Source organism: Cebidichthys violaceus, unplaced genomic scaffold (genome assembly GCF_023349555.1).
Source record: "Cebidichthys violaceus isolate CVI_PGR_0920_01 unplaced genomic scaffold, fCebVio1.0.p SCAF_17, whole genome shotgun sequence".
NCBI classification, from domain to species: domain Eukaryota; kingdom Metazoa; phylum Chordata; class Actinopteri; order Perciformes; family Stichaeidae; genus Cebidichthys; species Cebidichthys violaceus.
The window spans coordinates 14327557-14354063 of NW_027176340.1; the positions used below are offsets into that span (position 1 = coordinate 14327557).

The window sequence follows — 26507 nt, forward strand, 5'->3', positions numbered from 1 at the left end:
TATACTGTACTGGAAATATAATTCCAAATGCCTTGTTTGTCTCCAGCTGTCAAAATCTCAAAACATCTTCAATGTTTGGGGTAAAGACAGAGCTGCTGTTAATGCTTCATGACCTTTAAAAAAAATTAAAAAGTAATCACAGAAATACAAAGAATAATGCTTTTTTATTTATCTTCACTTTCAGCAAGTATATTTATTTTAATTATTTCCATCTTCAAAAGGGTTTATTTTGTGGACTTTTGTACCAATACAAGAAACGTGCACCAAATGATTGGCCTCGTTGTTTAAGGTCATAACAAAACATAGCTATATTAAATTTGTTCATATTATATATTAAAAAAAGCATTTCAATTCAAATCCATTTTACCATGTGCTCGTGAATATTGAAAACAGCTTTTTAAGGACCTGCCCTGACTTCTAATGGTCTAAAGGCAGAAATGAATGTCGATATATACAAAAATCCATATTTTTATATCTGTTAAAGAGTAAAACCCCATTTGCCAGTACACCTTTACTGAGCGTCTTATGTTTCTCCACTTCTCGTGGTTGATCAGATCGCCTCCTCTCTGCTCTGCGGTGTGAAAGCTCCACAGTGACTGCCAAGATCGCAAAAGAAATGTGTTCCATGGTTCTCTCTCTCAGAACTGCAATAGTACAAGAAAAACAATGTCAAAGCTACAGTAAATCAAAAAGACAGAAGAAATTATATGAACGTTCTTCTACTGTTACTTCAATCACCTACAACTTTAATAACATTGTAGCCCTAAAATAACAGCATAATATATGACATAAATCAATGTCCCACCATACAAAACACAGATAATAAGGTAAAAATAATGCAAAAACTAAACCACTTGTGCATAATGCTGCATCAATGTGAGCGTTGAAACACAGAAACATTTTTAATAACTACAACTTACATTTTTGAGAAACTCCTCGGCAACAATACGAGCCCTGGCGTTGACGGACAGCTTCATTTCACTGATCTCTTTGTCAATTTCCTCCATGAAATGAATGACGTAGTCCACCAGTTTGTGTTTGTACATCTGCTCTGTGTGAAAGTTGGTGATGAGAAAACTGATGTCATAGCCCTGTGAAATGAAGATAGATGGGGGGGAAAAAAGAGTATTTTAAACTTTAAACATAAATAACTGACGCTAATGTAAAACAAGGTTCCCACTACCTGCAACAAATCATTTTTCATTTAATCAATTTTCCATAACTGAATAAGTACGTGTGGGGACCCTGTAACACACCTCCACTGGTTTCCTCCTCAGGATGAAGAAGTTCTCCGCTCTCATCATCATGAAACGCATGAATTTATGGCACAGAATCTTCTCAATCTCATCTGCCTGCAGCAGCAGAATATTTAAACTTGGTCAGGATAACAGATACAGTTCTAATTTTTACATCAATCATATTAATCACTAATTAGCTTAGCATCCATCAGTTTTGTATCAGGGTCTAAACACATAACCATTGGCACCCAGACAGCAGCCTGACCGACCTGCTTGACAGCGATGCTGATTCTGACAGAGTTGATGGAGCCTTCAATCAGAACTTTCTCCTTTTCGTTACGGCTGATGATCACGGGCTGGAGGAGCAACTCTTTACTACTTCTATAAGTGAGAAAAACACACACAATTAATTTTGTCACACTATCAGTCCACTAGAGAGGTGAAACTCAGATTTCATGCACTGCTGGGTGACAGACTCACCGCACTTCCACCTCTGGCTTGTTGTGTCTCTCCACCACTTGCGAGGAGAAGTTCTCCAAGCAGAGGGCGGCCTGCAAGGTAGCACGAACTGCATTTAGATATGGGCGCAGGGTAGCTGTCTGAGGGAAGAAAGCGAGAAAGAGTAGATGACAAACATTCCTAAAGAAGAAAGCCTGATTCTACAGGTAGGTACGATACACACTGTTCCCTGATTTCACTTCACTGGGTCACAGTCTAATTCTGGTTGTTTCTGTTGAGACTTCACATGACCCAACCAGCAATTCATCTTAACTCCATGGTGCCAGGAAAGTGCTCTTGACACAAAACCATATTTAGATATCTCTCTTGGTCTACCATATAATGTATTCAGCTAACAGAGATTATGAGCATGCTAAACAGCTAGCCCCGACCCGTCCTGTAACGCCAGGTTCACACTGGGCACGGAAGCGCCGCACTATGCCAATAGTGCAAGCAGTAGCCTGGCTGTTCACACCAGAGGCACATTTTGCCGTACCGGTCAACAAGTGTTTTTGTTTCTCTGCTGTTTTCTATAGAGCGGATCTTTCTCTGTGTCTGTCTGTCTGTCTGTCTGTCTGTCTGTCAGTCAGTCAGTCATACTCACTCTCTGTTCAGACACAACAGACAAATGTTTGGAATGAATTAAATAACAAACTGAATAATAATGACATGTGTTGGCACTGTGATAAAGAGAATGGCCTTATTTTTCACACGACATGGAAATGCCCAAAACTCGAAGTATTTTGGGAGAAAGTTGTTCTTGTACTACAATTATCAAAGAGAAAATCCCCTATCTTAGATCCTAAACGATGTATTTTTACCTATATGGACAATAAAAGTTGGCCACACCTAAGCAAAAAAGATTGTGTCTGTTGGATTTATAAAGAATTATAGCCACATACTGAAATACTATTAACAATATGATTTAAAAAAAACATAGCTACAAGCCTTTTACTAATTTTAGAAGAGCCCAACTCCAAATATCCCATCTCACAAAACTTGGACTCAGATGAATGTGCAAATATATAACAACATTGCCTGTCCTTAAAAATAAAGTATCTACAAAGAAGTTTTATCCCTCATGTGACATATGATTCCACGACTATCTCCAAATGTCACTAAAAAACAACACATAAAGCTGAGGGACTACACAGCTCCAGATGCAACACAACACCACTGAGTTATCAGTTAATTTGGGTCCAGAGTTAGCTAGTTCCACAGATGTGTCCATCACTCTACATTATTGAGCAACACAATATTACGAAGGAGATACGATCACTCTCACCTCACACGTCATCATGATAATAGTGTGCATCACCAGCTGAATGACGAAGTAGGATTCTATGGTTTGTCATTCAGCTTGTAAAAAAAACGGCTAACGTTAGCCTGTGAGCTAACTACCTGCTTAGCTAGTCCAAATAAACCTAGAAGAAACCCGACCTGCAGTGTAACCGAGAAACGGATACGGCTCAATATCGACACGGTCGGACATGTGTAACGTTTGAAGTGTGTCGGTTTATCAGCACATTAAGTTACATCTTAATTTATCTTACCATGTCTCTGTGTGACGAGATGCGGCTAAAGGCGGAAGTAGCTGCACTTGTTGGTCAGGGTTTTTCCGTGAACATACCGGAACTCAACTATGCCTCCGGGTTGCTTCTGGTGAGAAGGTTTTGGGCACAATTAGCAAGATTAAAAATAAAACACCGAGGTTTAAAAATAACATTTAAGCGTCAACTATTATGAATCAGCAATACATGTTATCAAAATAATGAAAGAAAAAGACGAATAATTCCGTTTTTTTCCTAACCACAGAATAACATTGGAGACAAAACGTGCAATACCAGTCTACCTGGTTATTACTGAAATCAAATATTTGTTTAACAGGTTATTTTATTTTTCAGTTTGAGTTTTTTGAGCTCTTTGAGTTGCACATAGTCAACATCTTATACAATTAACAATTGAATGATGTTGAGTTGGGAGTCAGGTTTTCATTTTGGATGCCAGTGCTAATTACTTTTCTCAATTATAAACATGCCACAGATGTAATTTCTGTTCGATTCTTGGAGCATACAGAAATGTAGCTCTGTGCAGGGACACTTATAAAACTTTATAATCCTGACCAAAATTGCTTTATTCCGCTTGAACATCCATGGGAATAGACCTTTTTCATAGAAGACATTTTGGAATTGTCATAGCATTAAACACACAGGAGCAACACTAATGACTCACTTCCATCAAGTGTCCCAGTAAGCCATAACAGTGAGCCAGCATACACAAACCCAGGGCCCAGGGAATTGTGCATACATGATTTTCTTGTTAATATTAGTTAAACTTGTGCTTGTCCTACTATGGCACATGGAAATGCAATGAGTGCAAGGCTGTGTTCTTCAAGGCCATGCAGACCTTTAAAAGTTTGCCATAATTCTGGCTGATTTGACTTCTATTGACATTAAAGTCAGGTGGAACTATTGTGTGGCTGTGGGAAAAAAATATTTATTACTCATTATAAAATGAACTACTGAGTGAAGGAGTGAGTTGAAACAGTCTGAGTTTGCTAAAGTAATCCAATTCCTTACAGTTAAAAGAATCATAAAAAGGTGTACAGTTGAAGGTGCAGCTACACTTACAGGTCAGTCAGGGCGCTGTCAATCAAGCACCTCGTGCACACACCCTCATAGTCCCGAGGAGAGTCTAATCTGCTAAAATAAGTGAAAACACCTGTGCGTGGGCATCACCAACATTTTTCAAACACTGCAGTTTATCCAAGCATTTCATCATACAAATAGACCTCCCGGAAGATGCTCTGACTTGTCACAATAGGAGAAGCAAAGGTGTAAATAATGGAATTAATGACGGCTGAATTCCGTTTAGCTGCATTGATTTTAGTATTGTGCATGCTCGCTCACTGGGACACTTGAATAAAACAGAGCCATCGTTAATGTTAATAGTAAAGTCACACTTAATGCCAAGAAGCATAATTCTTCACCATGCAAGTGGATTCTTTAAGTATTGTAAGAAATGAACGACAGTCAAACACAAATTGAGACACATAGTGCTACACCATTGATATATTCAAGAGTTTTATTATTTGACGTCCCAATTTTCTTTGACAACATCATTGGCATTGCAGTGATTTTTTTTTTTTTATAAGGAGAAAGAGTAATACCAGGGCAAAACATTGGATCGTTTCTTTAAATGGAAGAGAGAACATCCATTTCAGTTGAATCCATCTGCCATTTACCTTTACCATCTATACACCGTAATGCACAATCCATTAAAAATATGAAGTACTTAGCCAACCTGAGCTACAAGCAGATAGAGAGAACAGCAATAACAAAGACATGACAGAAGACAGGTGTATGCTGTGTTGGTGACACATATTGTAATTCCATAGCGTTAAAAGATGTCTGATGAAGAACATAACACATACAGCAGTAATAGTAGCAGTACAAGTAATGTTACATAAAAGGCAAATATTAATATATCAAGGAATGAATCCATGTTTTACACTGTGACTGCGGTATCAGCTTTTACTTAATGTCTACTTAGGAACATTTCTTCTGCAGTGTGTTAAACCCATTAACACACACACACACACACACACACACACACACACACACACACACACACACACACACACACACACACACACACACACACACACACTTGAAGGGAAAAGGCAGTACAATCACCATAGTGTTCAACAGATTCTCAGGGGACATATTTGACAGGGAAAACAAGTGAGGAGGTATCATTTGAAGCCTGCCAAAACGCATGTGTAGCAGACGTTGCCCAAAATCAGTCATCCCTCTAGAATATTTAAAGGCAAAAAACATAAAAAGAAAGGCTAGAGAAATAACATCAGCCAATTAAAATATTTATATATAGTTCAACTCAATTATGTTTTGATAGATTGGCAATAGAAAGCAAAAAGAAAACAGGAATAGAGAATAAGATACTTGGGATGCTGACATTAGCCAACATCATCTCACATAACAGAGCTTCAGCCAGTCCATCTAGAGTTTCCGTGTTGCAATCTTTGAACATGGCTCCATCTTTCCCCCTCGGTGCGAGTGTCAGAGGCCAAAGTCAGAAAAATGAATGGGCGGGACAGGAGATCACTCACTACCAAGTCAGGGATTCTGTGGTCAGAAGGGGTGTCATTCTTCTCTTGTGTGATCTTTGGGCACTGGATTTATCAGTGAGTGTACGCTAGTGTATTAATTTGTGTACTGCATGTGTGTGTGTGTGTGTGTGTGTGTGTGTGGGGGCGGGAGTACATCCATGGGCAGCGTACTGCGTGAGGGTTTGTGTCGATAGAATAAACAGTGGCGTGAAGGAGGAAGACCAGTAGGGGAGTCTTCTCCCTGGGAGCGAGGTGCAGGTGATGGAACCGGTGACAGGGTGGTTCAGAAAGCCAAGAGAGAAGATGGTCCAAGTTGTCCCTTAGCAGCTGCAGCTTTCTGCTGAAGGTTTAGCTCTGTCATTCCTATCCAGTTTTATAGGCTCTGGGAATTCATTATACAACTCCACCTCTGTCTCCTGAAAGGCAGAAAATGAAAGAAAAACAAAATCAAAACGGGAGAAAATGTAACTGACTTAGTCATTAAGACAGGGTTTTAAATCATTCAGCTATCGCTGCGTTAAGATATGCAAATAACAAAGCACGCATCTGCACTGTTTTTCATATCAAGCAACTTTAACTCACTTGTTTGAGGGCGTTGCGTGCAATTGTCTGGAATGCCTGTTCTACATTTATGGCTTCTTTGGCACTGGTCTCAAAGTAGGGGATGTTGTTCTTACTCTGACACCAAGCCTGAGCCCTTTTGGTGGTTACCTGCGTGTATGAAGAAGAAGAGATTCATGAATACAGTGAGCTGGAATATACAAGTCAGAGATGTTAAACTTCATGATATTTTACATTGTTATTTTTGAGTAAAGTGGTTTAAGATCATCATACTCCATAAGAAGTATTTCCAGATAAATAATAAAGTGCCAATGTCCATCTTATGGACTCTCAAGAGAGGCCAACTAGCCAGACACATCTATGCTCTATATGTCCGCACGACTCCTAAGTTGGAGCTGTTGTTAGGTCACATAACTTCTGGCAAGTAAGGAATTGTTTCTGATAACTGTCTCCCAGAACTCAGCAACCTTTGGGCACTCCCACACCATATGAAAAAATGTGCCCAATATATTTTGAGTGCATAGGATGCAGTTTGATGATGGTAAAGCTAAAGATAAAAAAAAAAAACCCAGATGTGTGGAGTAGATTAAAATGTTTATAGACATCTTTAAATGCTGGGAGAGTGTACATCCCTTTACTACTCTATTGAGGGAATGAAATTGGTTGCCTACCCAAGTCGAGGTTATTGCTATGAAAAACGGGAGAGTGACGATTCAAGTAAGACAAAGTATTGTTGTGCTTTTTGGTAAGACCTGTAACCTGTATGGGTGCTCCATGTTATCTTCCATTGGCCTCCAAAACACACAAGAAGTAGGATTTAACCATTTGGATTCAGGGTCGAGTGCAAATGACCAATACCATTGCAATTAAGGTAAACCAAATCCTTCATTGCCTTTTTGTCTTTGGAGAGTTAACAGTTTCCATCTGGGATTTTCATTCCCCCAGACAAATCTAGATGTTGAACAAAAGTATCATTAAGCTCAGAAAGGTGATTCGCATTTCCGGTCTAGTTCTCCAGATTTGAAGAAATTCCTTCAAGGTGTTTCTGAGAAATCGTGTTCACGAAAATGGACGGGACGGAGGAACGGACAGACACATGGCGAACATAATGCCTCTGGCCCCGGCTGTTGGGGACATAAAAAGCTGGACATGGGTATGAGGTTGATGCGTTTGCATCTGATCTCATCAAACACGACTAATATTCTATTAATGAACCATACTCGGAGAGAGCGAGTAATAAACACTGATGATTTCAACATCACTCTCAACAGCCATTATTGATGAGCATTTGAAATGGGAGTTTAAGGGATCTGACATAAATGTAGCATAGGTAATAATCTATAATGAGGTCATCACCTGTCTGTTCTCCAAGTCAATCTTGTTGCCGAGCACCACAAAGGGAAAGTTCTCAGGATCTCGAGGGCTGGCCTGGATCAGGAACTCATCCCTCCAGCTGTCGAGTGTCTTGAAGGTGTTGGGTGCAGTCACGTCAAACACCAGCACACAGCAGTCTGCTCCACGATAGAACGCAACGCCCAAAGACTGGAACCTCTCCTGGCCAGCTGTGTCCCAGATCTAGACAACAAACAAGGAGGCCAACATTTTAGTAAATGGACAAGATCACAGAAGCAGGGGAGAGGACTGCAACAAATATTAACAACTGTGGAGATAATGCAAAATACTGATGCATCTAGTAAAAGGAAGGAACAAATAAAAGATTATTTCTCCAAGATGTAACCCTTCCAGCTTTAATTGTACCTTACCTGCATTGTAACGAGTCGGTCGTCCACCATCACCTCCTTGGTGAGGAAGTCTGCTCCTATTGTGGCTTTGTACTGGTTACTAAACTTCTTGTTCACATACTGGTTCATTAGGGAAGTCTTTCCAACACTGAGAGTAGAAGACAAGAGACAGCAGGATAACAGACACTGTAGATGTTAGACCAAGAGCAAAAATAAAAAGGTGGTAAAGGTTGACTGATATTCTGTATGAAATGTGCAGTAATTAGATTACCTAGTTTCATTTAGAGCCAGGGGATATATATGGACATAATCAAGAGAATATTTACACTTTTTAATCAATTAATTCTTGAGAGGATCGGGTGGCCATGTCATCTCAAATAAGTGTAAATGCAACCAAGAGGCATTACAGATAGATTGAAATCTGACTGCTCAAACCACCTTCCAAGTTTAACAACTTTAATCATGTGATTATAGCAATTACACACAAATTACAATGAGATTATCAGTTTTCCCTCTCACCTATAAAGCAATAGGTTGAAAACGGCTCCAGCTAATTCAATCTGATCCCTAATCAGTGCAAACAACTGTATGACCTGTGTGGGTTATGGAGCACTGATCGGTATGTGCAGGAGGCATAAACAGATCAATGCCCTCAACTAGTCAGTGCTGGGCTCTAGACTAACTTTTTACATTGGTTGCACTGGTGTGCTCAATTTTTGACCGTGCCTTTTGGCACCACAATAATACATTTTAAGCATTACCTTTTTTATTAGCTCCCATACACATTGGTTATTTCTGAACATATTATGTAAATGATAAAGAAGGAATAAAGAAACATAAATGTTTTTTTTAAGTCAGGCCGCTATCTCTGCTGAAGATGTATGAAGTGCACTGGAAGTAAAGGGTTAAAGGGACCATATATGAAGTTAAACCTGGGACTTTTTAAATATCTTGTACTTCTTGTGAGAGATACAGTAGTTTCATAATATACTGCGGTTTAATGTCTGTAAGGCTGCAATATTGTCAAGTGATGCAATTTCCTGACTTTTAGAACCGTGAATGTTTTCACTCTCTTGACCGTCATTTTCACATTGCTGTCATTGCTGTTAGATTTTAGCCATGAAGAAAACATTACCAAGCTATAGTTTAGAATAAGGAACCTAATTTAGGAACAGACAAAACATTGTCACATTGTCAGTAGAGGAAACAATTAAAAAACAGTACATTTTTCCAATATCACACAGCTCTAGTACCTAATATCACACTATTTAAGAAATGCTGTGAAACATCAAGTGCCCTTTGGATAGTATTTGCATACAATACTTTTCACAATCCCATGCACTACTTAGCATGAGAGGTAATGGCAGTGATTATGTCTCAATATGTCTGCAAATAAAAACATGTGGTTAAACAACAGTAGGGCTGTTCCGCCCGAGTTGTATGACAAAGTAATAACTCCAGCTAGAAAGGAAGTAACACTAATCAGACCAGTCTAAATAATACCTTTGCGTTTAGTTTGTTCCCCACCAATCTATTTTTAGAACAAACTGAACTGATCATTTCATACCCCGAATTGCTGATTTTGACACGTAGGAGAGAAATATCTTGTTGTGACTCACCCGGAATCTCCCAGGATGATGACTTTCAAGAGCACTTTCTTCCTGGATGTCATTTTTCCACAGCTGCAGAAAGATGAACAACAAAATGTTTAGCACACAGACAGTACTAAACAATGCCTTCCTAACCTCTTCATTGCAAGTCAAAGCCAAGTTTTTTATTGTTCAGGGACGATAAAATCGATACAAAGGTAAATCTGTTTCTATGCAGACTGGCTCATTAGACTACACATTAGTGTGTAGAGTTTTATGCCTCTGGACCAATCAGGTTTGAATACCACTCATTCCAGTCATGTGCTTTCTAAGCTGTTGGACAAATCACGAGGAACACATCATTCTTTCTCTTTCATGCATGTCAGGAAGTTCCCCTTTAGACAACTGACTGCTTCTTTGTACTACAACTCCAAACCAAGTGGCTCACCTAGTCATTTTTTGTGATATCACTTTCACTACGCGAATACAACTTTCTACTGCATGTGTTGATGTTAGTCAATCATCGTCAAATTTAGAGATCAGTCAGATACAATTTTTACATAAAATGACCAGCATTTACGACACTAGCTAGGGGACACTGTACATATATTTATCTAAAGCCATAATGTCTATGTCTTCACACGTGTACTTCTGGGGTGACCGTGGCTAAGTGGAGAGCGGGGCCGTCCTTCAATCACAGGATCAGTGGTTCGATCCCTGGCTCCACTAGTCTCATGTCAATGTGTCCTTGAGCAAGACACTTAACCCCAAATTGCTCCCGTAGCTGTGTCTACGGTGTGTAGATAGATACTGAATTGTAAGTCGCTTTGGATAAAAGCGTTTGGTAAATGACTGTAATGTAATGGTGTTCCCAGCAGAGCAACAATAAACTTGTTGTCAAGCAAAAATTCACAGTGTCATTTCTGAGCTCTCCAATGCAGTGGTGAGCAGTGGATTGGATACTTTTTTCCATATCTTTTCAAATGACGTTAAGTGAGTGAGAAAATTATGTATTACACCCCCCCCCCCGTCTCTAGCTGATGTGATTCATTTAGAAAATGTCCAAATTGCAGCTGGGGGATGATTCATAGAACCACTTTTCCACAAAATTAATGAAGTTAACCGTGCAATTGTAAAATACCAGAAAGAAGCAATGATATGCATTGTATATCACTCCATCATGGTAGACAAAAATATAATGACTCTCATGGAGTGAACTCATATTACACAATGTGTAGCAGTTACATTTTTAAGTTTTTAAAAATGACCCTCTTGCGGTTGTGTTCCTTCGCTAACATTTAATTTTACTATACATCTATGTCTGTTGAAAAATGTCATCACATCATAATTTTATCCTATTTAGACAATTTAATTTAATTGTCATGATTAGCATATGAAGTCTTGACTTATGGCCAAAAACATGTTTTGTGAGGTCACAGTGAGCTTTTGGAGGTTTGTGCCAAATTTGAAGAAATTCCCTACAGTTGCTCCAGAGGCTGCTTTATCTTTTTTCACACTTTTGTCTCAACTGTGCCAAGTAAATAGACCAGCATATTGCTACTGACGAGAAGAAAAGCCTGCTAAAGGTGTGCATCATATGAAGGCGAAACAATATCAAAATCCACGAGCACAAACGTGCATGTGCATGCATTAAGGCCCCGCACGTGCAACTCAAACAGCCGCGCACGCAAATTACCTCTGTGAGTACTTTCACATCACTCCGTGCAGAATTGCAAAATGTGCGATTATTGAAGGCTGTGAGGAGAAAAACACCTTTATACCGCCACCTGGCGTCTGTGCCTGGAGTGATATTTGGCCTATCCAAAGACGAAGACTGTACGTTTAGTGATACAATGGTGACTGGGTCCGCCAACTTGGTGTCAAAAAGAAGAAAAACAAACAAAAAACAAACTTGTGAGCGAGCAGGTGAAATTTTTGCGTGCGAGCAAATGAAAGCTTAGCGAGCAAATGAAAGCTTTGCGAGCAGAACAGCAGTGATAGAAGTCGTGCACCAGGGGACGCTCCTTGCCCTCAAATCATGATTTTCTCCTTGCGCCGAGGTATTCTGCACCAAGACATTCTGCGCGGTGTGATGTGAAAAGTAATTTGCGTGCACGGCTGTTTGAGTTGCACATGCAGGGCCTCTAAACACACGCGCATCGGTCTCATTTTTACATTGATTTGCCTTCATAGCCTCATTGACTGTTTATACTCTCAGTGAGAATGGCAGCAGTAGCAGCTGTCTGATGTGAATATGTAGCCTATGATACAATGTTTCCTCATAACACTGACATAATAATATATGGTAGGTATTTACAGTACATAGTACACAGAAAAAATATAGAAACAAATGTATGTTAGTCTAATATTGTTTGCAATTAAAAAATGTCCCAGATTTGGGGGAATACAAATAATTACTTTCATCCTTTTTTGGCAGTGATGCACAATAACCGGTTTGACAACGGTTTAACAGAAAACCACTTCCCATCAGCTCTTCATGTAAACATCATCATGCACAAAGCACATTTTAGACATGCCAATCTGCCAGCTCAAACAGGTTGTTGTAATCCATGCCCTTAAAATGAATTCAAATTCTGAAACTAGCCTAAATAAAACTAACTACAAACACAAGTGCTCCATCGGGAGCTGGAAAGTACACTTGCATACTTTCTGAAAGGAACAAGCACTCCAGTGGCTACCAAACTGTGAAGCACAGTATGTGAACAGTATGGTAGTGACTGATTTGCTGACAACAGCACATTTCTTAAGTCTAGAAACTGGAAACTCAACTCAAGTCTTTAACCTTTGACAAACAGCAGAGCATTAGACATTGATACCGGAGTGCATGACTATCATCTCAGACGAGAGGGTCAGAAATCAGGTGGACACTTCTCACTTAACACAGTCAGTTATTCTGCACCAACACTCATTGGCAGATTTCACTATCAACAGTATTTTTGCTACAAACTGAATTAGTCTAAAAAACTCTGAAAGGTATTTATACAATATCTGCAGGTCTGTGGAAATACCTGAAGATATGGCACTCTAGAAAATAACACTGTACTGGTTAATTGTCCTTAAAAGATTATAGTATTTGAAATAACTATTTTGTGTCTGGAAATATGTGCTTGCCATAATTTTCTGTTAAGAAATTCCTTCTGCTGTGTCATGAGCAGTTTAGTAAATTTCACAAAAATGTGCAAACCTTTTTATTACATAAGGTTGCACTAAACTATGCAAAAGGTCAGATAGTTTAGAGTAGTGTTGCAGAGAGTCTGGAACTAAAATATGTTGAGTTTTTTATTCCTGAGAACAAAATAATTTGATCCATCTCTCTTAGGTAGTATTTCATTTCCTCTCTACTATTATGAGTTTAATACAGAACTGCTCTGTTTGATCCCTAAAAATAACACAAATATAAATAATTGTGGCACAACAGAAAGTTAAATTGTTTCATTCTTTGCCAAACTGATAATTCAAACGATTTTTAAAGCCACATTCTTTTATGTATGTTTTATTCATCCATTGTTCATGGACAGCCTCCCATCTATTTACATTATTTAAGAATCCAAAAGGATTACTGGGCAAATATCTGTATATCTGTAAAGAATTTGGCATCACCAATAATAAGATTTTCACTACACAAGTTAATATTAGACTGTTCATGGATCTCACATTTAAACTCACATGTGTTGCATTAAAGTAAAGTGCTGGACATATTGCCCTCTCTGTCTGTAAATCACGGGCACAAGCGGCTGGAATTCACAGATCACTTCTGATATGGATTATGCCGGCACACCCACAGACACAAACTCTGCACTAAAAATAGATTTGGACGGCTTCAGATGTTTCTCAATATTCAAACTTCCACATATTATAAAATCAGGCCATCTTTATGTTTCCTGGTTAGCTACGTAACATGCATCTTGGTTAGTAACATTTTCACCTTCTGATGTTGTTATTCAGGATTGTATAAAATAGGAAAATAAATGAAAAAGACTGCTTTCCACATGAGCCTACAGACAAATCCAGTAGTCCACACTTAAGCACTCCATACAGTAGAACAAACGGGGGGGGGGGGGGGGGGGGGGGTACACTGGGCAATGTAAACTGAGACGCAGCCATGTACGCTACAATGTTAACTGTGAAAACGTTTCAGGCATTTTAACCATGACAAAGCTGCACAACCATGAGATATGCTGAGCAACTATATTTTAAAAAATCGAACAATTCATGGCAAGACATTAGATACGAGTAAATCTCAAATCAAGAGGGGATCCTAAAAACAAAACCACAGAGCAGTAGCACTTCAGTCATCATACTCTACATTGTATGTACTATGTATGATTTTGAAAGCCAATGAAAACGAAAGAAGGTATAACAAAAAAGTTAGAACTTGAATAAGAAAAGCACTAGATTTCAGGTCACACGTCATCTCGGCAAGTTTTATAGCTTTTAAAGAAGGTTAATGGGCGTTGTAGCCACAATAAAGCACCTTTAAACACATGATCTGAAGGACATGTACCTGCGTGATCTGTGAGTCAGAACCAAAACCTGGTGCATGTCTCGCCTGCCTGACAACCCTATGACAGAGACACGGGGTATTTCTCCAGCCTGTTGACAGGAGTCATGGATAAAGTCGATAACCATTAAGACACCTCGACACATAATTAATCAACCATACACAAAGTGCTAGTTGTATGTCCCACACTCCCTGCTTCTCTAAAGTATTGAGAGAAAACAATGTTCCGTGTGTCAACATTTTGACACATTGTTTACGACCAACCTCGTCTCCCCGGTTCTCCTTCCTTGTTGGAGTCGACCCAAAGGAGCCACAGACCGGCCTTGTTTTTGTCAACCGGCTTCTCGAAAAACATTGCACCATTAGCTGTTCACGTCACAGCGTTGGCATTGACAGGACACTGGATGAATTGATGAGGGAGCAAACACTATGCATATAAATCAGACAGTTGTCGTTTCAAGAACCTACCGTCGACTTGTAACACACCGAAACGTTGACTTCTTGACGGGACTCGAGCAGGCTGCGCGCTGACTAGTTGTTGTTGTGCAGGACAGTTAGCGTTATTGGCTAACTAGGCGTCACGTTAGCTAGCTAGCTAGCTAGCTCGCTGTCACTGAACTCGTTAGCTAGCGTTAATTTGGCAATACCACGTTTCAAATTCTTAGAAAAATACGTTGCCCGTTGCGTGAACACTAACAATACCCTTGTTTTAAATTGACGAGGCAGATGATCTACAGCTGGTGTGTAAATTTGGCACTTTGCTACAAGGCTTGTCTACCAGCGAACTAACTGTCTGCTAACCCCAGCGTCTCTCTTCCCCTTTCACTTCCTCCTCCAAAACAACGCCTGCGTCCTTCGTCACACGCAGCCCGCAGCACGCAGACTGACTCAGCCCACTTCTGTTTTTGATATTTAGCATTGCTAAACCTTCTGCATTATTTCTGCAGAAATAATTGCAATTTTGAAAACAGTTAAATGTTCCGGCTCAGTTCCAGTGTTCAGGCGGTTGTTATCAATGCAAGAGTTAAGAAGAATTCATGTCAAGAGATATGGACCTATCATATCATGGCTAGTATAGTATAGAGCAGGGGTCACTAATAGGCGGACCGCGGTCCGGTTCCGGACCCAAACGCTGTTGTATGCGGACCCGTACCTAAAACCGATAGTTGATAATTAATAAATTCTAACAGAGCGCTTTTATTTTTACCGGCACAGCTTTTCCAGCCTTTACGGCACTCGTTCACCGGTCCAAGAAACACACAGACCAATTACATGCGTTGTAAATGATATACTCTATGTGTATTCCTATAAGCGTCGCAACTCCAGTCGGAGAAGTACGTGAGTTAGAGAAGTTATTTCACATGGAGTTGTCTAAGGAGAGAAATGTGGATAGCGTGACCAGAGAGACCAGTCTTTAACCACGAATGAACAGACTCGTATATCTTCATTCTTCCTACAGGCAGATCAAAACCAGTATGTCTCATATGTTCAGAGACCATGGAGTGAGTTTAGAAGCGGTAATGTGAAGCGCCACTACGAGACAAAGCACACATCTGTTGAGCAAACGTAGCCACTCAAATCCGAAATAAAGGTACAAAAAATAAACGATCCAAGAGCCCAAAATGATCAGAATCCTAACACATGAATTCACTGTCCAACAATGATGTTAACAGAGAGGAATAGAGCTGAAACAAGTGGTTTCAATAACCGAAGATAAAGTCCCTACACACTAATTTCTTTTTTTAGAAGATGAAAATAATATGGATATCGGGGCTTTTTTGATTCATTTTCTAAAATTAAGTACTTTATTTTAAGAGTCACATTTTTCAAAAGCTTACTGATATGTATTTCATTTTTTAATTCAGCCTACATTTGACTTGAAATAAGAGAACATTTATTATTTATTAGAGTATATATTATTTATAATTAATCCAGTTAAATTTGAAATCTGACAATAAATATTGATTAGATATTATCTTTCTTTATTTGATTTGACAGTCAGATGTTGACTACATACAGACGTTAATACAACTGTTGGCTGCTTCAATATACATGGGACTAAATCACAGCGCAAGTTAAGACATTATTTGGTGTTCCAGACCTTTGGATGAGGAAATTCTCTCCAACTGGACCTTGCTGAACTTTAATTGAATACCCCTGGTATAGAGGTTCATTTGGATTAGGTCCCTCCACATGTGGGTGTACAAGTAGTAGTATTGCAGCAATTTATGATGAAGGGTTCACAAAAGACAGATTCAAATTAAAAGATAGGTCAAGATCAAAGCTGCAGAGGCTGAGATATCCAAACACGGGTACCCACAATTACCACAATGCATCTACCTCCTAAATGCCCTTTTTTTTAAACCTCACACCCCCAGTTTGAAACACAGGTCTGTTAAAATGTTTATGCCTTGAGCCCAAACGGAGATAACCTCGACGACATCATCATGATTATACATGTAGACTTTGTTTTTAGTACTCCACATGAACACAATACTACGCTTAGAATCGTTGGAATGCCCCTTTAAAAGCAGAGGTTGACACTTCAATCTTGACTCTGCAAACAGCAGCTGAGAAATCAGCATCACGGTCCATTTAGTTGTCTTGCTGGAGCTTTTGAGCATATTACATGATCTTCAAATATGTGTGTGCACACTACTTCACCGCTCTGAGGGGCCCTCTTACTTTAATACCCCCCCCCACCACTGATGCTTTTCCAACTTCACATGATCAACAGAACAAGTTAGAGATGTGATGGTTTTGTGTGATTAATTGCAGTGAATCATAGACCAAAGGAGAGCTCTGATGATCCACCACTAGAGGACAGAATCAACCCACTTTGAATGAATGAACCAAATGAACTGGTGGACTCGGGCACCGGTCCACATTTACGTTTTGGACCTCTGTAAAGCAATGTAACACTCTGTTGTTGACATTGTGCTGAGAAAGTGTTACTGTTAAATTAAACATAGGAGAGATGAGTTGCTTCTGTGATACATGAACGACTTCTCCTCTAAACACAATAACACAGTGTTGCAGAAACATGTAAAGATTGGGATGCACGTCAGCCTTTACAGCCGGTCTGCAGAATGTTAGTCCATGAAAGAGTGTGTGTGTGTGTGTGTGTGTGTGTGTGTGTGTGTGTGTGTGTGTGTGTGTGTGTCATGTGATATCTTAAAAATGCTTGCCTGACGGATATGACAGAAAGGTTATGTCTGTTTTCCTGTCCAATGAAAACACATATGTATGTATACTTTCAAAGTATGACAAAACATTTGAGGATACCATGACACGTTACAAAAATAACTTTAAAATTGATACAGAGCTTTGAATCGATAACAATATGTGGTATTGATATATTAACATCTAATTATGATATAAAGATATAAAAAAAGATGCCACTAATTCCACTTGGTGCAAAATGTCTGCATAAATTCACAACTGAGTTCACAGACACAGTTTAAGTTCTTTAAGAAATATGATTTCTGGTTAGTGTGACACACACACAATCTTTTCAAAAGGAGAACTTTATTCATAACATCTGAAATGAGTTTCTGGTTTGAATTTTTTTCAGACGCAGCTAAATTAAACGGAAATGAATGACTCACAATAGTCACGTATAGTATTTTCATTGGTCTTACTGTGACTGTATTTATTGGTGAATGTGTGTTTTACTATCTTGTGTGTGATATTTATAATGTCATATATTCACTTTATATGTTATATTCTATTTTTAGGGTGCACTTTTAACATCTGGTCAGAAACGACAGATTGACATTAGTCATATAAGCTAACTCATTTACAGTTGTTTTTCTGTTGATCAAAGAATAAATACAAACAAACCACTATAAAATGAGTTATTGGAAAAATTCAGAACTGTTGTGTCCATATACATTTTATTGTTTATTGTATTCTCAGTGTTGTGATGATCATTTATCTAAGACAGGGGTCAGCAACCTTTACTATCCAAAGAGCCATTTTGCCCTATATTCTACCAAATAAATTCCGTCTGGAGCCGCAAAAGCGATTGGATATTACAGCTTATAACGTTTTAAATATAGTTATATTATATATACAAAAATTATAGTTAGTTGTATTTACGAAAATAGACAAAAAAGACAATTCTTGACATTTTATTGCTATTTCACCTGTTACAATATCAAACTCTTATGAAGAGGAGAGTTTGCTGCAGCAGTTGAGAAATCGCTCTTTTTCGCTCATCTCCACCATGATACTATTCAGCAAATGCGGTGTGTTTGTTCTGGAAGTATCTTTCTACATTACATGTTTTGCACATATCAAGCTAATAGGATGTGACGCACATTTTAGTTGACAAAATATTAAAAAAAAAAAAAATTTCAGTGACACAGTAGACGTAGACACCCACATTTGCTACTTGATGACCTTGTTGTCTTTACTAGCAGCTGTTGTTAAGTTAAAGTCTGCATGTCTGCGGAGGAAACAGCTGTTATTGTAGCGATTAGCGAGCAGCGTGTCCAGCAGCCGTTATCAGACCTACGGAGTGGCCGTCGGTTAGCGGCTTTGAGTAACCAATCTACTTCCTGTTTACACCGGTCCCACTCGTGTCCCCAGTGTACGTGAATAGTCACGTGCTATTCGTTTTCAGGCGTTGTAGTCTGGACGGAGATAGTCTCGAAAACGATGCTGAAACGCCGCGTGGACGGAGATCGTTTTTGTTTGTTAAAACTTTTTTTTTTTTTTTATTAGTGTGGATGTAGACTCAGGGAGCCGCAACAAAGGGGCTGAAGAGCCGCATGCGTCTCCGTAGCCGCGGGTTGCCGACCCCTGATCTAACAGAATCTTTAAATAGTTGTGTACTAAGAGAAAAGTGTGTGAATATAGGAACATACAATTCTTGACTCTCTTTTAAACTCACAGTTTACTCACTCATTTTTTCTAAATAACACTGCACTGCAATTGGGTCATCAGAACAACAATTTCACATTGTGAGGTAATTTTCCCCCATCAAGCCTAACAGAGACCTCATCTTGATTTTGTCCTGCTCCATGTTCATGTGAAACTGTGTCTTCATGTATGTGTTTGCGCTCCTTGTTAGTGGGAGTGTGCCTCTGCAGATTCCTGATGACTGGTGTTTATAGAGGAATTCCTGCCTTCTTGCTCCTATTGAATCTTCTTTATGGCCTCTTTGGACCTCCGTTTGTAAACACAAACACTGCAACACAAAAGGACGTGAGTGAGAAACTGGTGCACAGGAGGAAAGGAGCCACATACTTTAGGAATCTGCTGCATTGCTATCTCTACAAACATTGCTGCTTATGCATGTTGAGGGGTAAGGCTAAGAAGAGGCGAAAGTCTGTTCAGAATGGGCATGAGATTCTTCGTAGGAATAAAAAGTTATTCTTCATGCATGAACATACAGCATGTGAGGCAGGTGAAGAGCTCATCCACAGCATTGAAAAAAAGTCCATTCATCTGTGAAAGACTGGTTTACATTTGCTTAATGCTACACTGCGTGTGTGTGTGTGTGTGTGTGTGTGTGTGTGTGTGTGTGTGTGTGTGTGTGTGTGTGTGTAAACATGTACCTCTGTGTGTGGCTGTGTGGGAGTCTAAGAAAGAGAGCATGAGATGAGTTAATGAGATGGACAGATTGTGTGTGTGTGTGTGTGTGTGTGTGTGTGTGTGTGTGTGTGTGTGTGTGTGTGTGTGTGTGTGTGTGTGTGTGTGTGTGTGCCACAGGGGGGTGGGGTGCATTAGTCTGTGTCAGACAGCAAAGAGTGCCGCAGTTATCTAGGTATCTGAGCCAAAGCAACCTCACTAACAGACAGAGAGCAGAAGAAAGAGGAGGACCGACCGGGAGTGAGATGAACTGAGGGGGGGGAAGAAGAAGAAGAGGATGAATGAAGCACAAATAGTAGAAAACAAGACAGTCGAGGACGGCAATAGAAATATCTAAACAAAAAGGACGGGTCAGCAAACACTTTCCACCTGAAGAGGCAGTTGTTGAGGTAAAGTGAAGTGAAAGTTTTCTAAGAATCATCAACAACAAAAGGACAAACTACTTACAAATCAGAGAAAGAAGGTTTTCCTTCTGAACCACTGCTCAAGGGTTTAAGACAAAGGTCAGGGTGAGCCTGCATTTCTGCATTTTCCCATGCTTCCACTCGGTTCTCTCAGTTTGCTTCCTCTGCTGTCGCTGTATGTGGGAGCACTGCTGTTGGATGCATCTCCGGACTGCACGCACCCTCCTTGCAGAGACATGCTGGTGGCTGCACCCATCCAGCCCAGGACGGGAGCAGGAGTGGGTTCCAGGGCCTGTCAGGGTCAAACTGGCACAACAGCCTGCAGGATGGGGGTTTCACTTCCAGCCATCTCAGATGTTCCTCGGATGGTGGAGCACAGGCACGAGTTCCCCCAGGTTCAGCCTAAGGTGAGTGACATCACCTACAGTGTTGTGGCAGTCCCAATGAAATGTTGTTTACAAATCTTAAAATGTTATTCTAAGAAAAGCCAGATAATGCAATGCTTTTAATCTCAGCCATGTAATAGTGAGATGATTCAGAAACATTGATGGGCAAGTTGAAGCAGAACTGACCCCCTGTCTAATCATGCACGTGTGTCAGGGAGACTGAGCAGCGTACTATCAGGCACAGGTCAGCAGGTCCTTTCTCATGGGACAGTCGGCACACTAAACTTGGCACCACCTAACAGACATGGAGCAATGACAGTAAACAATCAAAGAAGGGATAAAATTAGATCTGCTTTAAAAATGTCCTCATCATATGGTTGTGCTGAGCTCATGCGGCAACAGGTGTGTGTGTGTGTGTGTGTGTGTGTGTGTGTGTGTGTGTGTGCGTGCATGTTTGTGTGTGTGTGTGTGTGTGTGTGTGTGTATGTGTGAGGGACATGACTACAATGCCTGATGTAAGTGTAAGACATTTGAGTGTGACACAAAACATGAACCCTGAGCTATGAGTTTTGCTTTTAAACTGTAGGATGTATGATAATGCACATGCACATTTTTGTTATTTAAAATCCCAGCATTATTTCACTCAACAGACATGAATCTTCCTTGGTGAATAAAGAGGATTTGGCAGTGTTGTGTGCAACAATGTCTTCCCAAGAATCACCTGTGAGCACTGTCTTTGCAGACTGGAGGTGTCAAAGAGCGTCTCGTTCAGCTGCAGCGCTGCATGCGCTCTCTCCAGGAAACAGGGGGCCCCTTGAGTCCCGGGGGCCAGGAGAACAACTCTCTAGGAGCCATCCTGGCACTAATGGCAGCTGTGCTGACAGAGTGTGACCTCCACTGTCACAGCCAGGCCCTTGGGGCTATGGCCAAACGACTCGGTGAGTAGTACACATATATATCCTCCACCTCTGCAACAAACAGACAAATACACACACACACGCACGCACGCACGCACACACGCGCAGACGCGCACGCGCGCGCACACACACACACAAAGGAACAGTGCACAGTCACTCCCCCACTCATAGTAAACATAACCTCAATGAAGCCTGCTAAGTGTCGGTCATAGGTGAGTGCATAGGAATTTTACTGCACTCAGAAGGATGAGAAAAATTGAATTTACAAGCACACACACACATACACACATACACACACACACACATACTGTATGGCTCACACTGTGAGGAAGATTCATCATACAAACTTGAACCCCTCTCTGTAATACATAGAGGCAAAGCTGTTATTTTCAACCCTTGCGTCTCACTGATAACCCAATCTCTCTCTGGTTGACAGAGAGTGCAGCCGTGGGAAGAGAGGGGGAGAGAGACCTGCTGCTTTTCCTGAAGAGCATCACACAATATCCACCCACAGGTAAGGGCATCAGGAGTGACAATATGAAAAAATTGTTGCTTATTAAGTTGAATAAAAATGTACTGTGTTGTGGTTCTCAGTTGCCCCCTTGGAGAGGTTACATCCTCAGGATTGTGCAGAGATTTACAGGCTCGGTATCAAAGAGAATGGAATCTACACCATCCAGCCTGACCTGCACAGGCCAGCATTGGAGGTATTTCAGATTCACCACACTCATAAAACACAAAGACGGACCCCCTCTTCTTCTTTTTTTAGAGATGTGTATGCTATCTGTGGATCACTAAAATCTAGGCTTTATAATATCAAAGACTTTGTTTTGGCTCAGGCTAAATGTGACATGGAGACGGCGGGTGGTGGGTGGACGGTGATCCAGAATCGGCGGGACGGCTCACTGGACTTCAACAGGACATGGCAGGAATACCGAGAGGGCTTTGGCAGTCCGCAGGGAGAGCACTGGCTGGGGAACACAGCGCTGTACGCCCTCACCTCCGCTGGCCAACACCAACTCCGCATCGAACTGGAGGACTGGCACCAGCAGAAACGCCATGCTACTTACAACCACTTCAAAGTGGCCTCAGAGGCACAGAGGTGAGACACACTGCAGAGGCACAAACACACACTTTCTGCAACAGCTAGATGGGTGGAATTAACTATCTTTAAGCCCCTGAAATTGGACAACAATCAAAGTTTAGAAAGAAATGTCTCGGTTATCATTTATAACTGAGACACACTCAGAATTTGCTTTATTGGGAATATTTGGTTGTACTTTGATTGGGTTTTATTGACAGTGCTGGCAAGATAAGGAAACAATGTCAAATATGTAATTAAGTCTTGATTCTAATGTTGCTAAACTCTGATTGGCACATGGAAGTATGTGGCATTTGGCTCAGATACCTAGATAACTGCGGCACTCTTTGCTGTCTGACACAGACTAATGCACCCCACCCCCCTGTGGCACACACACACACACACACACACACACACACACACACACACACACACACACACACACACACACACACACAATCTGTCCATCTCATTAACTCATCTCATGCTCTCTTTCTTAGACTCCCACACAGCCACACACAGAGGTACATGTTTACACACATACACACACACACGCATACACACACACACACACACACACACGCAGTGTAGCATTTTTCCAATTGAATCTCGTCAACATAACTATGTTGTGGTATTATACCAGTATGGTCAGTGCATGGCTGGTTGTGTGTGTGTGTGTGTGTGTGTGTGTGTGTGTGTGTGTGTGTGTCTGTTTAATGTGTATACACTTGGTTCCCCAGTACACACATAAGGGTTTGGATGTTACGCACAATCCTCATAAATGTGTCATATGTTGTTTCTCTTTCTTCCAGGTATCGTTTAACAGCACGGGAGTACTCTGGCGATGCGGGCAATGCATTGAGCTACAGCAAACGTTACAACCACGACAGCAGATCCTTCAGCACGGCTGACCGAGACCACGACCGTTATGCAGCTGGAAACTGTGGTCAGTACTACGGTGCAGGCTGGTGGTTCGATGCTTGCCTGGCAGCTAACCTGAATGGACGGTATTACCGTGGGCGCTACAGTGGGGTGACCAACGGGATCTACTGGGGGACATGGTACATCCTGACAGATGGACGAACTGGAGAACGCTACTCCTTCAAGAGGGTAGAGATGAAGACGAGACCCAAAAACTTTGTTGGAACATCCTAAGTAATTGCAACAATTCTCATAGATAATTATGTCAGTTTTCTTTAAGTCACTGTGCGGACAGAGCAGCTTTCATGTCACTTATCAGTTACATGCAGGTGGCAGCTAATAGATGAAAAAAATATACAAAAGATATGTCTAAACATTCACTAGCAGACTGCTTGAAGCTGCACTCCATATATAAATATTTTGTTTATTAAGGGGCTTCTCTCTTGCAAAACCACATTTATAGCGTTTCTCCATAGCAGTAATAAAAAAGAAATAGATAGTGAAAATAGGGTGATAGGGAAGCATGATTTATAGTGATGCCACATGTTTACATACAACATACTAGAACAGAAACTGTTCATAAAGGTGATCCTACAAGAATGCATGGGCCCCTACCTGCCTAAGCTCCATGATCCATTAAAATAGGCTACTGTCTGCAACAGCTCACATGTGTTTTAGGTCAGATGATGCCATGAGAGAAAATGTCTCACTCTATGAGGCAAAGAGGTCATTGTGACCCTGCAGAGGGCTCTAACAGTTAGGTGTTACACAGCTTCTCAATTCAGACTTTATCACCATGTTGTTCATGCATGATAGGGATTTTTAAACCTGTCTCTGTCTACTCACAGGCCCCTGTGTTCTGCCTCCAACTGTATTAACATATAGAGCCAAACCACAAGCTCACGGATTGACATTAAACAGTTTTGTAGAGGCCATTTTTCTCACCTTGCCTTGCTCATACTTTCCCAGGTCTTAGCCTGACACGCTGCTGCTGGCCGTTAGGAGCCTTACTCTGTCGTCATACCACGAAACTGCCCTGCACCCACCACTATCAACTCAAACACACACAGAGCACACACTCTGCTTCACCTGCTTTTTGGAGTTGGCGTCAGGTGGGCGGCTCCCTCACTGGCTGTGCTTCACAAAGGCTTTTCTGGGAGTTTAGAGTTGGTGCGTGAGCACTGATTTTGGCCGTGCATGTGTGATGCTTGTGTCTTTGTGTGGAGGTGGTGTTGGGATGGTCAGTGAGTCTGTGGATGGCTGCACCTATTTTAGCAGTGTTCACAGTGAGCTGTCAGTCTCTCCAACAAGCAGGGTGTCTAATATTAACCAGAGAGGGGGCTCAGCGGGCTATGATCTAAACACACAGACTCACAGCGGGCAGACTCCAGACCAGCCATGGTATTTCACATACACTACTTATACACACACTGGAACATGCCCATAATCATGTGCACACACACACACACACACACACACACACACACACACACACACACACACACACACACAGGAGAAACTCTGATTATAGGAGACTACAGTTGTTCTCTCAGCAGAAAAGGAGGTACATGATGTGGTTGACTTAATTAAAACAAGTGCACATTAGAAATAAAATGGCCTCCATTGAGGACAGTTTGATCATCCTGCCTTGATTATTGTTATGTAGCCACAAGCTCCCTTTCCCCTTTTCTTTGTCTTACACATATACTTCCACACACATGCAAACAGGCAGACAGTTAATCATAAGTAATCAGGACCAATCATCCATATAAGCCATTATACATATCAGCTTTCTCATTTGATTGTGTGTGTGTGTGTGTGTGTGTGTGTGTGTGTGTGCACTCGCACTGTAATACTAGAGAAACCGTTGCAAGGTGAAAGGCTCCATGTTGTGCCCCCTGGTGGCTCCTGATCATACCGGAGAGTCAGAGAAAATCTTTATGTTAGTTGAAGATACTGGTATCATCTGCAGTGGATCAAATTATAATGAACACATTGTCCTGTTGGTTTGAATAAAGTTTCTGTCTTTGAAAAATGTTAATCATGATCAATCTCTTAAATGCAGCTCAATAGGCTCAATAGCCTGAAAAAAATGAATTACTGATGTGAAAATAAATCACTTGTTCCAACTCCTTGTCGTTTTCTACTCATCGTAACTTTCCTTTTTTTCCTTGCATTATATCCCTCGTTCTCAATTCATCTCCCCAGGAAATAAATGGATAAATAGATACATTTCATTCTTACTCTGAGCTGCAGTCACTTTATAGATCAATGCGTCCTCTTCTTTTCTCCTCTCCTCCTCTCTGCATCCATCAGTCTTGTTGACAAGGGAGGAACAGAGGCCTAGGGTTGTGTCACCACAGTATCCTGGCACAGTGTCTGGAGTGGGGTGATAGTGGTGGTGCTGCAGGGTGTGAGGGGTACCGGCAGACTCTGTTGCCCCAGGGCCGGAAGCTCAGCCTGGGCAGCGGTTAGCCAGCACATCCCTCTGAGAAACATTGCGCTCCTCTGAGGGGAGTTCCCCTGTGACCTGTGTCATTCATTACAGTGTGCCACAAGAAGACATCAGATTAAAAACATACGTCTAACTCATCTTTCAACCACTTTTGTTGGCACTCATAGTGTGCTGAGAGCACTCTCTACATTTCTAGAGGCAGACATTCACAAGATGTCTTATCTGGCCATCTGCTGCATATCTGATGCATTTGATGCACAGGCTGATGTGTATAGTCATGATGGTCACAGAAACTTTACAGACAATGAACAAAAGCCAAATCTCTAAATGGCCACTGCAAAAAAAAATAATCTTTTTTTTGATCACGTAATTTATTTATATATAATAATATCCATCCATAAATCCAGTACAGCTGATCATCTAATAATCAGCCTCACCCTGTGTAGATAGTGACAATATCATGTGT

General features: G+C 40.8%; 3 protein-coding genes across 4 annotated transcripts; 1 reads left to right on the forward strand and 2 right to left on the reverse strand.

Annotated features, from left to right (window-relative positions):
* Nucleotides 1–145: 145 nt before the first annotated feature.
* On the reverse strand, nt 146–3376 carry arpc4 (actin related protein 2/3 complex, subunit 4). The gene is made up of 6 exons (XM_068711794.1): nt 3290–3376; nt 1719–1837; nt 1508–1619; nt 1257–1352; nt 921–1091; nt 146–644 (listed from the first exon to the last, which is right to left on the reverse strand). The coding sequence occupies exons 1-6, from the start codon at nt 3290–3292 to the stop codon at nt 639–641; spliced, it is 507 nt and encodes a 168-aa protein (XP_068567895.1). The 5' UTR covers nt 3293–3376; the 3' UTR covers nt 146–638.
* Nucleotides 3377–4806: 1430 nt separating this feature from the next.
* Nucleotides 4807–15113, reverse strand: LOC137874056 (ras-related protein rab7-like). 2 transcript variants are annotated; one of them, XM_068712679.1, is made up of 7 exons: nt 14544–14617; nt 14283–14371; nt 9788–9850; nt 8190–8316; nt 7783–8001; nt 6448–6576; nt 4807–6281 (listed from the first exon to the last, which is right to left on the reverse strand). In XM_068712679.1, exons 2-7 carry the CDS (start codon nt 14318–14320, stop codon nt 6186–6188), a joined length of 672 nt encoding a protein of 223 aa, XP_068568780.1. In that variant the 5' UTR covers nt 14321–14371; nt 14544–14617; the 3' UTR covers nt 4807–6185. The 2 variants fall into 2 exon arrangements, with proteins under 2 accessions (XP_068568780.1, XP_068568781.1); XM_068712680.1 differs by lacking the exons at nt 14283–14371; nt 14544–14617 and adding an exon at nt 14748–15113.
* Nucleotides 15114–20071: 4958 nt separating this feature from the next.
* Nucleotides 20072–25705, forward strand: si:ch211-157b11.8 (fibroleukin). The gene is made up of 6 exons (XM_068711796.1): nt 20072–20688; nt 21410–21605; nt 22021–22098; nt 22179–22291; nt 22424–22686; nt 23478–25705. The coding sequence occupies exons 1-6, from the start codon at nt 20413–20415 to the stop codon at nt 23818–23820; spliced, it is 1269 nt and encodes a 422-aa protein (XP_068567897.1). The 5' UTR covers nt 20072–20412; the 3' UTR covers nt 23821–25705.
* The last annotated feature ends 802 nt before the right edge of the window (nt 25706–26507 follow it).